Source organism: Dermacentor albipictus, chromosome 6, assembly GCF_038994185.2.
Source record: "Dermacentor albipictus isolate Rhodes 1998 colony chromosome 6, USDA_Dalb.pri_finalv2, whole genome shotgun sequence".
NCBI lineage: Eukaryota > Metazoa > Arthropoda > Arachnida > Ixodida > Ixodidae > Dermacentor > Dermacentor albipictus.
This window is the reverse complement of record NC_091826.1, coordinates 102,707,851-102,722,048: the sequence shown is the minus strand read 5'-3', so window position 1 is coordinate 102,722,048 and position 14,198 is coordinate 102,707,851. Positions and strand designations below refer to the sequence as shown.

Here is a 14,198-nt window from a genome sequence, read left to right as displayed (position 1 = left end):
TTGCTGCAACGTCCACCTGGACTGACGCGGACTGTTGTTTGTTGTTCCTACGCATCTGCACTTGAGCGTTCTTGGCTAGCTCCATGGTACCCCGACCGCTGGTCACCTTAGAGTTTCTGGGCCTACAACCATGTTCGGCGTCACTTCTTTTGGCCAGGTCCTTACCACTCTGTTCGCCACTGTGTCGCTACTCGTGAACTGTGTCAATGCCAAAAGAAACCACCTATGCCACCTGCTGGCCTCCTTCAGCTCCTTGACATCCTTATCTGACCCCATCTTCTGAGTTGGCCTTGACCACCTCGGTTCTTTCCCTGCATCTACTACCAGTAACAAATGGATTGCTGTTGCTATGGGCCACACCACCTCATACACAATTACACATGCTCTCCCTATCAGTTGTGCTACGAACATCGCTGATTTCCTGCTACATGATCTCATCTTACATCATGGAGCCCCTTGTCAACTCCTCACCGAATGTGGTCACTACTTTCTCTGCAGAGTTGTCGATGACCTGCTTTGCTCCTGCACCACAAAACACAAATTTACGACGGCTTACCACCCACAAACCAACAGCTTGACTGAATGCTTCAATCGAATGCTAACTGACATGCTTTCTATGTATGTCTCTTCTGACCACCAAGACTGGGACATTGCATTACCCTTCGTTACATTTGTTAACAATTCCTTGCGTCATGATACCATGGCTTTTTCACCCTTTTATCTTCAGTATGGCCGCAGCCCAATGTTACCTTTGGAGCTATCATCCCTGCTGCCATCCATTTGCCCAGTAAGTATGCCTGCATTGCCACTTCCAGAGCTAATGAGGCATGCCAGATTGCTTGCCATCGCCTCACTATATCGCAAAGCTACCAGAGGCACCACTATGACTTCCGTCATCGTAACATTATCATACTCCGGGTGCCCTTTTGCTTCTTTGGACTTCAACTTGGTGTGTTGGACTTTCCGAAAAAATTGCTTTCCCTGCACTCCGGACTCTACCGTGTCTTAAGGCATGTAACAGGTGCCACTTACAAGATTTGCTTGCTCGAGTTTTCCTCTCCATACACTTTGCCACCGACAGACATTGTTCATGTATCCCGCCTTAAACTTACTGCTCACCCACACCATAGCAAGCACCGTGACGGTGCCTCTACAGCCGAGGGTCATGTTACGGTACTATTCCTCAAGAGGAGCGTCGATGAAGAAGATGCTTTTGATCTAGGGAGTGCTCTGAAACATATGGTTCATCACTTGATCGCCTTGCAAATATATTGTAGATATATTTTCCTGTTGTGTATAGCTCCACGTAACAATATAAATTCAGATAGTGCGGAACTCCACAAACCAAGCCCAAATAAGCAGCATAGCCAGTTAAAACAATGACCCAGAATGTATTTTCATGCCCGTTTTGATAAAAAGCTGCAAGTTTACCAAAGACAAAGTGGTAAAAATATGCTGCCGAAGGGGAATTGGTATAATGCTGTCTGTCATTGATCGTACCAGATACCTTACACTGTACCTTGATGGTCATAGCATTCTTGTTGATTTTCGCGTTTACAACGAGGTTTAAAGACCTCAATGAATGCTGGCTCTAGAAGCCATGTAATATTTTGCCTTAAGAAGAGATACCGCCGTATGGGAAAACACTCTAAATTACTATTTCCTTGGTTAGAAAAAATTCGAGCTTTAACAAGCCCAAGAAACCACATGAAGTGACCACAAATTTGTGCAAGGGACTAGGCAAAAGCAACAAGCCTAAATTCTGAAGTCAAAGTAAATCTCAGAGTGGACAATGCCACATAAAGATTGTTTTTACTGTTGTGTAGAGGGGGGGGGGGGAGTGCCTTTGTAAACACTGAACTGCCAATCTCTAGTGCATGGGATACTCTATGCTACAAACAATTTCTCGTCACAAGCTGCCTCAATATCAAAAGGGCAGCTCAGCACCCGATTCAACTTTGCCTTAAATAAGGAAAGGCACATGCTGTTGCGCTTTCCTTTTTTGAGGGCAGCCTTAAAGCACTGCAATAAAAAGGATCTGTGTAAATGAACGCAACCCTGCATTGTGCCGAAGTCAAGTAATGCTTCGTATGGAGGGTAATCTTAAGTCCGCTTACTGACGACAGCACGCTGGTCACAGTGGAGGCCACTACAGGCCACCTGAGCAAGGGCTCTCAGGGGCGTCGTGTGCTTGGGCTAGCCCACAGCAGGTGGTAAACACTGGCGCCTTGTGCCAGAGCCGTACAGTTGAGGCAGGTGGCGTTGTACTTGATGAAGCTCTTCCGCTCGCAGGTGACAGCAGTGGTGAGGCTGACCCCAGCCCAGATCTGCTTCCTCCATCTTTGTGAGGTTGCTGGGGAGAGAGCAGGCCCATGGAAGAAATAAGAGCTCTTGTGTAATTCTTCTGGGTTAGGCAAATGGTTAACGATTGCAGCACAAGAGGTGTTGGTGAATGCTTTCAGAACGTCCCTCGTCCATGTCAAAACCATTTCATCATTATGATGCATGCCGTAGTGGGGGCTCCAAAAAAATTTTGACCACTTGGGTTTCCTTAATGTGCACCCCATTCATGATACATGGGTGTTTTTGCATTTTGCCCCGATTGAAATGCAGCAAACACAGCTGGGATATTATGCTGCACTCTCGGGCTCAGCAGCACAACGCCGAAGTCCCTACACCACAATGGCAGGTTAGGTGCACGACAAAAACCATTTCGGCACACTTGCTTAATCGTCTTAGTAACAAAGTGAAGGCAACGTTATGCTCATGTAAACTAGCACTCCCACCAAGTGGCTATGTACAGATTGCTGGCTATAACTAATGGACTGGGTGGAGTGGACCTTAAGCACTCCACTATAACTGTCCACTGTCTGCAGCGTCACACTGACCTTCTAGTTTAGGTGTAACTGTGAAATAGAGGACTTTAACCTTCCTTATCTATTGGCACTTTACTGCTAGCTAAATGTGAACAGAACTTCAAAACAGTACATTTAAACAATTTGACCACTCACTTTGGTGTAGCTCTAACCTGAACTTGACAACACGTAACATTTTGAGCTTATGTTAACTTAGCGGGCTGAAGTTTCTGATCTACCAGAACACATGAAGACACGATAGCTGTGGCAAATGAAGGCCTGACACGCTCAAGATGTGTGAACCTGTTAATACAGCAACGAGTGCATCTAAACTTCAGCTGCACCATGGTCACTGGCCTCAATAAACTGTCCTGTCGGTCTAAGTTAAGTTGAACATACTATGATTTCATGCTCATCTTTCCCAAATATGGAGCAACTGTCTATGTTTTCCTTATTATTTACCGCAGAATATTCAAACAGTTTACACTAATTATCATCCATGCCTGTTGGAACCAAGTGCATCTCAACTTGAAGTACAGCGGTGATGCTCAAATAATCTCTCTTCTGAATCTTTTGACCGTCACAACATGCTTGTGTTACAAGCTGCTCTTGCCACACCACCCTTGCCTGTTTTGGCTGTTCAATGCGTGCTTCACGATCACAGAATGTTTGTTGCTGCTGAACCACTGAGTCACCTCTTCTTTACGCTTTTCAAGCCAGCTTGTTACATCAGAGGGACACTAAAGAAAAAAACGATCTGATCTGTATTAGAAAAATTGGCAGTGCATCCATCCTTTAGAAATAGCTCCAAGTCGGTGTCTAAGAGTTTCTTTGAACAGTGGTACCTACCCAGTCCAGCATCCAGTATGACCAATGTGGGCACAAAAGAGGTTGGTTGAAGAGCGGGATGTATGTGCACATTGCCACATACTCAGTGACCCAGATTGGTCCGACGGTTGATTTTTAAACCGTGTTGCCTAAGCAGAGGAGACCAATGCACTACCCATTCGTCCACAGGCCACCCAATGACCCAGGTAGGCAGGAAAAGTGGTTAGATACAAACATACATAAACACAAACATAGATACAAAATATACATAGATAGATGCTTGGCCCCCGGAAAGTGTGTGGGGTGCCCCAAAAATGGTAATGCATTAAATTGCCAATGTTACTACTGCAAAAGGAGGCTTGGTACGCCACAAAGGGTGCAAAAACAAAAAGCTTTTGGCAACACCAACGTAAACTCCACTAGCTCACCGCGACGCCACAGATTGCGCTGCCGTCTGCTTGCACCTAGTTAATTTTTATCAGCAAAGATTAAATATATTGCATTCCACACAAGTCGTAAGCCACAAGTGTTAACAACTTTTACTCTGCCACAGCAGAAGTAATGTCGAAGAATGTATACCGATGTTTGCCACGTTACACTGACATACCAGCCCAGCAAATGAAAAATTAACTTTGACCTTCATTTTCTTCTCTAATAACCACCCTGTTGCCACAAAACTAATGAAAATATAGTTTCGAAGGGACACATCAGTTCAAGCTCATTTGTGTCAGCTGCAGCAAGTTAAGCGATATGGAACACTTTGTATGGCCCTGCTGTTGTGATACTGCGAAGTAAAACATTCTACTGGATGCCATGAGAAGAGGACTTCCATATGACTGTGGACAATGCCCAGTGTTTACAGAAAGCCACCAGGTTGATCTAAGGATAAAAATTGCTTCTTCTGCTTGAGTTTCTTCAATAGCTGGACTTTCACCAGGCAGCCTTACCCTTCCCCTTTTCCAATAACACTCCTCCTCTTTCCACCGCAGCGTCTTCGACGCATTTTAATGTGGAATAAATGTGGTTTCATTCATTCATTCACATGGTCATCAACTATATACCTGGAAAGAGGCGCTATAAGTGGAGCAACTGCGGGCCTAAAATGCCAGGCTGAACTGAATTGTTCCGCCATCACCCCTACTAAGAAAACTGAACTAACTACTTTTCCTTTCACATAGAAGTAATGGCAACGGAAACAGTACACTTGGGCTGACATTCCAGGCCTGTCACTGACCTTTGGTTCCTGTTCTTCGATGGCAACAAGTCCATGTCCCATACAGATGGCTGGTTGCTTCTTTTCATGAACTGCAGAGGCCTTTCACTGCTACTGAAAAGGTTGAAATTATTTAAAAGTAATCTTAAAATCAAACAGTAGCTGTTTGTTTCAGACAGCAATTCAAATACATCATTTCAATAGCCATTCACTAGTCGGCAGTATTTAAGCACCACCCGCTACTACCATGTGTTCATAAATCAGTGGCCTTTCCTAGGTTTTACTTAGCGTCAATTGTGCCAATATTTGTTATTATTTCATTTGAAGTAATTGAAATTCGTTTCCAGGCAGAAGGCTTCTGTTTTCTTGTACTAGACAAATGCGAGACAGGTGCATTCCTTGTGCTTTTATTTGGCCTCGTCAAACAAAGCAGTCCTGTTGTGGCACTGCCAATTCACAGGGGCAATGTAACAGACAGATGCAAAAGAAAGTGTAAGTGATACTTGATCACTACAGTGCTTATGGTTCAAAGCAAAAGAACTAAAAACAGGGCACACAGACAACTAATGAAGCACCAGATGCACCATGCAGCTGAAAAAAAAAATATTTAAAAAGTGGAAGAAGAAGAAATAAGGAAAGAGATTCATCTGCACTATTTGAAATTCTGCGCAAAAATAAAGTCTTACCAAGGTAAGACAGCAACACAGCTCAAGCCGTACCCACGGTAGATCCCTTAGGGGTATGTAACTTCTGTGCGATGTAACAAGCAACACAACACCTAAGTGAAAAAACAGGCATCCTTCTGGCTGCAGGTTTTTTCAATAAATGCAAATTCAAAATGACACCTTCAAAAACGTCATGCATTGATTTTGCTTAGTTAGTACAAACTTGCAGTATTCTAACAGTGCAAGACATGGGAGAATGTTCCTGTCCCATCTCACACTTTTAGTACACTTTGAAAGTGACTGATTGGGAATACAACCCACATTTTCTTCAGTGCAAAATGTGTAGCTGATGTTTAAATTACACAGAGCTGCTTTTGGGTCCCTTGTGCAGTGAAAACATATGGAAACTAGAATGAAAATGATGGAAAGCAAATATGCGTGAAAATGTAACCTGCAGGAAGGTGTTGTCATGGTGGCACATGTCAAGTTTTTCAGAAATGTTTTGTCAAAATTACTGGAACTGTCTGGCATGGCCTCTGCAATTAGAGGTGTTATCTACACCACACAATACAACACAATCTTGGAGGCCACAGTTCTGGTATAGTGATGTCGCCCATCTCTGTCAGAGAAGCAAGACACCTTGTTCATGAGCCAAAACATGGTGAAACTTAATACTGCTGCATAAAATTTGTAGCATCAAAGATGATGACAGCACAAACAAACACTGAAACAACAGTTGGCATTTGCACAACAAGGCACCAAGCCTGGCGCCAGAAACTCCCAAGAGCCCATCAGTGACTTTTGGTGATGTCATGTGCCAACGCCACCTTAGCTGTCACAGGATACAGCAAAGGTTGATCACTAGGGTTGGTGCAACAAATGCCCAAGCCCACAATTATGTTGATTCATTCAATGTAATCTTTCTATTGTTTTTCATTTCCCATATGGGTAGGATAACGAAAAGCAAGACATGATGGTGACATCATTTGGCCCGATTACTCCACTAGAGAAAGGTACTTACTTTAACATATAGCAAGCAAACCACCAAGATACAGTGGCCAAACATAAGCTCACATGTTTTCATAACCAGAGAGTGATCCACCTTATTCAAAACCCACAGCAAGAACCCATGGAAGGTCGAACCAACTTGTGCATCAATCCATAAGTGCTCACAACCTCCAAAAGGATGACATGTATAAAAGAAGGCTTGCACATAATGTCGCTTCCACCATTTGGGTGAGGCACTCAGTCTATTCTGCACTACCGAGGAATAGCAGGTAACACTAGTGCGTGCAAACGTTTTGCCAGAGAGGTGGCAGCAACATCAGTGCAAGCCATCTATTCAATAGAAGCTGCAACCATCAAATCAAATTCAACTATCGAATCAAGCTCATTGCACATGAGGTGGTGGTGATAAACACATAAACCGACTCATGAAAGGTACACCTTCAATGATGTAAGCTTACAGATAATCACAATTCTTGTACCACATGCTCGCGAGTCTGGCTATCATGCAGATCACAGTTCAGGCAATCAGTTAGGAAACAAATAATGAAACAGTAAAAGAGAGAAAAGAAAGCTTCTGAACTAGCAGTGCCTGCCTGCCGCATAACTTCCACATCATTTCATCTGCTTTGGTGAAACGGTTTGGTGTGTCAGTGCTTTTGATGGCAAAGACACAGCAAGCAAGACCGTTAGCTATTCACTCAACATTAGTCGCCATATTCAGCCATTCCAAGCAGCCAAATAAAACAATATGATGCTTTCGACATGTGACCGATGATGAGGCAGCAACAACAAAAAAGGATGGACGTGTGCTAAAAAGGTTTTTTCACCACCGCTCTCGAGAAAACAGTCCAAAGGCTGGAAGCAAGTCTATCGCATCCCGACAGGTCTTGCTTCGCGAAATGCGGCGAGCACTTCACTCAACAATGAAGCGCACCCTGAATTCGTTGTTCTTGACAAACCCGCTCTGCAGCAGTTGCGCGACCGACAGACACCTGTCAAGGCCGATGCTGTCGTTATCCTTCTTTTTCGGTCGCTTCAGAACCGTGTTGGCCGCGTTCTGCCTTTCCTCGACGTTCATTTGGGCAAAAACGTCGTAGCTTACGTCTCTGGGGCGCTGCTTATGGTGGAGGACCACGAAGGAGCACTTGCGGTTGAACGGCCATTCGAGCGAGGCGTCGTTGGGACCCCTGACGATCCTCATGTAGAGCCCGAGGTGAAGAGACGAGTCGCCCAGGTCGTGGAACTTGCCTTCGAGCCTCATCCTGTACCCGTTTTCGCCCACAGTGAGTACGTCGCTCGTGAAGACCTGCAGGGGCGCGTTACGGTACTTGCGGAAGGGTTTGATCACCCAGACGTAAGTGAAAAAGGCTTTCGGTTCCTGGCTGGGCTGCGCTTCGGCAGCATCTGAAGGTGTCGTTGACTCAACCACAGCCTCGGGCTCGCCATTGAGGCCGTTCGTGAGAGGCTCGGAGGGCGACTGATCTCTCGATTGGGTCGGGGAGTCTGCCACCGAAGCGTCACGGTTGGATACAGGCGTAGCGTTCTCTTCGGACGGAGACGTCGAAGATGCCGACACGACGTCGGGCTGCCGTCGCTCTCCGCCGGCTTGTGTGGTAGTGTTTACCGCAGTGGTGGTGTCCGGCCGTGAATCAATTGTGGTCCCAGCGACTTCGTCAGCGAGAGCCGCCGGCGGCTGCGCAGTGACGCTAATGCGTTCGCGCAGCATTTCTTCGAGGTGATTTGTCCTCGTCAGAAGGACGTTCTCCAGGTTCTCGATCTTGCTCAGAAGCATGGACAGAGAACCGTCGGCGTCGGAGCCACCGCTAGCGGATGCGGACGACGTCCGCGCCTGGTTCGTGGCCAGCACGTCCGACTTGCAGCCGCCCCGCAAGTGAGCCAAGACGTTCATTCTGGCGACGGGATTCTTGCACGAGCGGCAGTGGACGAGGTGGTGGCAGCACTCCGAGTAGTAGTGCTCGACCATATCTGAAACGGGGCCGACGTAGTTGCACCCGTTCGCTTTGTTGAGACAGTAGGACTTGCAACCGGTGACGTACGCCTGAGATGACGAGTCGCGGCTTACACGGCCTTCTTCGAAGCTCCCCTTGTCGAAAGGGCAGACGACGACGGGCGAGTTCAACATCAGTTCGTTCATGCACGTGGTGCAAAAGACGTGGCCGCACTCGAGGCTGAATATCATGTCGGGTACCACGCCACATATACTGCAGATGCGGTAGACGGGCATGGGTAGCAGGAACTCGATGCTCTTCCAGTCTATTTTAGCCGAAAAGCCAACGCACGTGTAGCGATGGGTTGCCATAATGCTTCTGTATGGGTCAACAAGTGATTTAACAGAGTGACAGAGTCTCCAGAGTTTACCACGGCTTACCAACGTCGCGCACCCTCGCCTCGCTTGCCTTGTTGCATTTGATTTCGGGTTGTTTTCACAGACGCGCTATGGACGCGCTCTTTTCACGAATTCCAGGTCGTGTTCTGGGTACGTTTTTGAATAGCACTGACGTCATGCTCTAAAGTTCCTAAGCATATGAGATGTGTTCCATTTCACTACAATCGTGTAAAACTGACACAAATACACACAATAAAGCGCACTGACGCACTCGATTATACTACACAACGCTAACCATGTGAACGCCACCTGGAAGCGAAATTTTAACAATTTATCACGAAACAAAAAAACTTGCTGCCAAAGAAATCAATCAGTAACAATTGCGTAACATTCTGGCTGACACATTAGAGCACTTTTTTTGGCATTAGTACTCTAGCAGTACTCTTGCATAAACAATCGTACTGTATTTTAACTGTATTCGATTAGTTTCGATGTTAGTTTAGAGTGCTGTCACGACGCTGCATATTCGTGCTTTGTTAGTATTATGCCCACTTCGTTAAATAGTGTGAGTTACTTGTTCTTACGGTAAAGCTTAGTTGTATTGCAAAGCTACCCTTGATGCTTCGCAGGAGTGCACGGAAACAACCCGATGACTGCATTTCGAACACGCTTGTTTGTAAACAAACTGACATAATGTGCCAAATATTGTGCTATAAACTAATGCACTTAAAAAAAAAGGCTTTACTGCGTGTGCCCTTACAAATGCTTTACGCATATGTAAAGCATAACCTCTGAAATTGTGGTGCGTTGTGCGGTTTGTGCCTTAGCAACAATGGAACGTTTTAGTCTCGGAAGCCACAAAAATTTCTCACATCAATGGATTCGTTTTTATGGTACTAAATTGTACTGTTTTTTTTTTCCTAAAACGTACTTACGTATCGCTTTAGGATCTCGTTATTACCGTGCAGCAGCGAGAACCCAACAATTGCTGCTCCTACACGCATACAACAACTATGCTAGTAATAAATCTCAAAGGCCATGCATTTGGCATACTGCAGTCTACTTACGTAATGTTCGCCATGTTTTGAGTACAGAAACCGAAGTTTATGTTTCACTGCGTCCTTTGTAGTCGCTCCCGTAGTACTTCTCTGGTGGTGCTGCAGAAACTTGAGGCTAGAGCTATATGCGGGCCTGGGCTTAACTGAAAGCATGGGTGACATAATTGAAAGAATGTGACAACGCCGAGAACAGGCTGCGTCGGTCAAACCTGCTGTTCTTTGGTCTTCAGGATGACACGAAAGCGAACTGGGATGGCTCGGAGCAGAAAATAATGACATTTTGCTCTAATAATCTAGCAATCACTGTAACCGAATCCCAGTTTGAACGCGTACATCGGTTAGGGAAGTTTTCTGTTGACAAGCAAAGGCCCATCATTGCAAAATTTTAAAGACAAACAGTGAATTCTGGCATCCGCGCACAAGTTGAAAGACTCTAATTATTCTATTCGCGAAGGTTTTTCTTTGCTGACCAGGTTAGCTAGGTGGAACCTACTAGAATTCGCCAGAAACCAGAATAGGAAGAGCAAACTGGTCGCTGATAAACTGCGCATTGACAACAAAACATACGTCTTTGATAGCACGACTAATCTCAGTTGTGCTATCAGCAAGATAGCTAGACAAGAGCAAATCCACTCAGGAGCTGCCTAGGCCATCTAGCACTAGTCCAGAGCTATGATTATCATTTACTAACATCCGCAGCCTGCTTCCTAAACGTGATGAAGTGTGTTCTTTTTTGGATGATACTAACAGCGATATTGTAGCGCTGACAGAAACCTGGCTTCATAGAGGTGTAATGGACAATGAAAGTTACCCTAAGCAAAATAGCTATAACATATACAGGCGTGATCATTCCGTTAAGAGAGGTGGCGGTGTCCTTATCGCCATCAAGAAGAAAGCGCTTGCTTCATACCACGTACATAGTGATTCTTCTCTGGAAATAGTGTGGGCCGCCTGTGCAACGGCATCGGTCAGGGTATTGGATGGCGTCTGCTACCGACCGCCAGATTCTGATCTCTCCTTCATTACTAAACTTTATGCCAGTATTACTCCTGCCATCCAAACATGCCCAGCATGAATTCATTTACCTGGTTGGTACTTTAACTTCCCGCACATTGACTGGCAGAATTTGTCAACCTCGTGTCGCACCTCAGCGGAGCTTATCAGACTTACTTTAGACTTCAATTTTTTTCAAGTGATAAATCAACCAACTCGTGGTTCTAACGTTTTAGATGTCTTCTGCAGTGCACCTGAAGCGATTGGCGAAGTTCTGTACTTCGATGGTTTTAGTGACCACAAGCTTATTCATTTAGAGCTTAATGTCCCATTAGCATTTCAAGGTACTAAAACCAGGCAAATTCGCGATTATAATGAAGCCGATTATAAAGAAATTAATAATAGGCTTAATGACTTTTTCATTCAAACATTCTTTCTCTCATTTTCGGATAGGTCTGTTGAACACAACTGGGTGCTTTTTAAGAACATGATAAATAATCTAGTATACAAAAATGTTCCCTTGGGGCTTTCTATCTCAAACGACAAATCTAAACCATGGTTTACAAAAGCTCTCTGTCGTCATCGAAATCAAAAGAAACGTCTCTACAAAAGGGCCAAACTCTTGTCCACACCATCGGCTTGGGAAAAATACAGTGTAGGGTTAAAATCTTATTGCTCTGCTGGTCGCGTTTCTAAGGATAAACATTTTTCTCATGACCTCCTCTCTCTTTTAAAATCCAATCCCAAAAAGTTTTGGTGTGTGATATCTCCCGACAGTGCTAGCTAATCATATTTTACTGACCTATGATGACCATCTACCACTCTCTGATAGTGAATGCCCTCATGCATTTTACAGGTATTTTGCATCAGTATTCACAAGGGAGGACCATTCCAACATACCCATTGTACCTGATCATGATTGGCAATATATGGCCCCTATTATATATATTGTCACCGTTGAAGGTATCGTTCAATTCATTGATAACCTAAAGATTTCTACAAGTGCTGATGTTGACAACATTAACTCTAAAAAAGCACTGCATCAATTTCCAGCCCAATTCTTTGCCTCCTTTTCCAACAATCACTATCATCTGGCTTGCTCCCTACCGACTGGAAAATTGCCGAGATCGTCCTTGTGTTTAAAAGCGGAAACAGGAATTCACCTGAAAACTACCGTCCAATTTCACTGACATGCATTTGCTGTGAATTACTCGAACACATTATCGCTTCTCACATTTACAGTCACCTCGAACATAATTCCTTCCTTTTTCCTGAACAGCGCGGCTCCCGAAAATGATTTTCTTGTGATACTCAACTGCTAGAATTCACGACTGATTTGCATTTTAACATGGACGCTAACCTACAAACTGACTGCATTTTTTTAACATATTGCTAAAGCTTTAGACCACGTTGCACATCCCCGTTTGTTTTCAAAATTTTCTGTTGTTTGCCTAGATTCTTTTACACTGTCATGGATTCGTAAATTTCTTTCTTTCCGCTAACAGTTTACAACAGTTAGCAGTTTTACTTCATCACTCTGTGACGTAACTTCAGGTGTACCTCAAGGCAGCGTTCTTGGCCCTTTATTGTTTGTCACATACATTAACGACCTGCCCGCTAACATATCTTCTCGTCTACGACTCTTTGATGATGACTGCATCATTTACCGCTCCATTAATTCCATGGATGATCATCTCGCCCTCCAAAGTGACCTGAACCTAATTTCCAGATGGTGTAATAAATGGCAAATGACACTTGACTCGAATAAATGCAAGGTTATCTCTTTCAGCCGCAAGCGTACCAATTCTAACTCCTCGTATCTCATAGATATATCATGGTATTGTCTCAGGCATCATCATACAAGTATTTAGGTATTCACCTCAGGCATAATCTTTCATGGACCATGCATGTCAACACGATTTGTGCGAAAGCTTCAAGGACACTGGGATATCTGCGCCGGAACCTGCGGAATTCTCCAAACAATGTTCGAAAACTGGCCTACCTAACACTTGTGCGGCCACAGCTAGAATATGCAGCATCCATATACTCTCCATATCAAAACTACTTAATAAGCTTGCTAGAATCCATACAAAATAGAGCCGCTCGCTTCATTACACGTAACTACAGTCCCCTTTCGAGCGTAACATAGATAAAACTTGATATCTCTCTTGAGCCATTACATATTCATCGTTCAATCGCTCTTTTATGCCTATTTCATAAATATCGCCACTGCACCAGGCCATCTGCGTTACCTCTAGAAGCGCCGTCACGCATTTCGAGCTGTTTACATAATCAGTACAGCATCAAGCGCATATACGGAAGAACACAAGCCTTCAATTCATCAGCCCTTCCACGTGACACCGTTCTTTGGAATGATCTTCCCGATAATATTGCATCCATATGCAACCATCAACCATTGCATGATCAGCTGCGCGAATACTTTCAAGTGACATCGTGACGTTAAACCTTCGCTTGTATAAATTATCACACTTTTTGGGTATTATGTTTTTGTAAACCCCTGCTTTATTATTTTTTTTCTTGAGTCATGTGTCAGACATTTGTGCTGTATTTGTATACTTCAATTATTTTTTGTACTTTGCTCTTATGTTTGTTGCTGCTTTTTAGTACGAGCCCTGTTCAACGTTTTCCCTTTACCTTTTTTTGACCTGCATATTTTGCATTTCTTATAATATCCTTGTTCGTTCCCCTTACTCAATGACCCCTAGGCCCTGTAAGGTATTGCGAAAAAATAAATAAATGGGCGTGCTTTTTTTATTGTAGTTATTTATTTATTTGAGGGCGGAGGAAGGTTATGCCGGATGCCCGCCACGGCCGAACTCGGGCTTGAAGACATGGGCCTGGGTTGGGCCAGGGCCTGTTAAGGGCCTCCGTCGGACTTCTAGTATACGTAGGAGTTCTGCATAGATTGAAGGCATTATGTGCGAAGCGAAAATGACATTATGAAGAGTGTGTGAGAAGGATGCAAGAGAGAACAGAGCGCCGACTCCACCCCACAGTTCCTTTTTCTTTTCAGAAAACATCGCTGTACAGGGTGTCCCAGCTAACTTCAGCCAGAGTTTAAAATATGCGAACGCCACGTAGCTGGACAGAAATGTTGTTCGCCGTCGCTTGGAGATACTCAAATATTTTTCTTCTCATTCCATTTATTTAGATAAATCTTTTAAAAATAATTAATGAATTTCGCAAATATTATAGGTATATGAAAAATAT

The 14,198-nt window shown here is 44.3% G+C and overlaps 1 protein-coding gene and 1 long non-coding RNA gene across 2 annotated transcripts; both read right to left on the bottom strand.

Annotated features, from left to right (window-relative positions):
* Positions 1 to 2,226: 2,226 nt before the first annotated feature.
* On the bottom strand, positions 2,227 to 10,099 carry LOC139046990 (uncharacterized). The gene is made up of 3 exons (XR_011507028.1): positions 9,984 to 10,099; positions 4,918 to 5,010; positions 2,227 to 2,353 (listed from the first exon to the last, which is right to left on the bottom strand). It is a non-coding gene; the product is annotated as an uncharacterized lncRNA (long non-coding RNA).
* On the bottom strand, positions 5,288 to 9,185 carry LOC139061312 (TNF receptor-associated factor 2-like). The gene has a single exon (XM_070541141.1). The coding sequence runs from the start codon at positions 8,887 to 8,889 to the stop codon at positions 7,483 to 7,485; it is 1,407 nt and encodes a 468-aa protein (XP_070397242.1). The 5' UTR covers positions 8,890 to 9,185; the 3' UTR covers positions 5,288 to 7,482.
* Positions 10,100 to 14,198: the final 4,099 nt, after the last annotated feature.

Coding starts and splice junctions, on each gene's coding strand:
- LOC139061312 (XM_070541141.1), bottom strand. CDS start 8,889: ATGGCAACCCATCGCTACACGTGCGTTGGCTTTTCGGCTAAAATAGAC.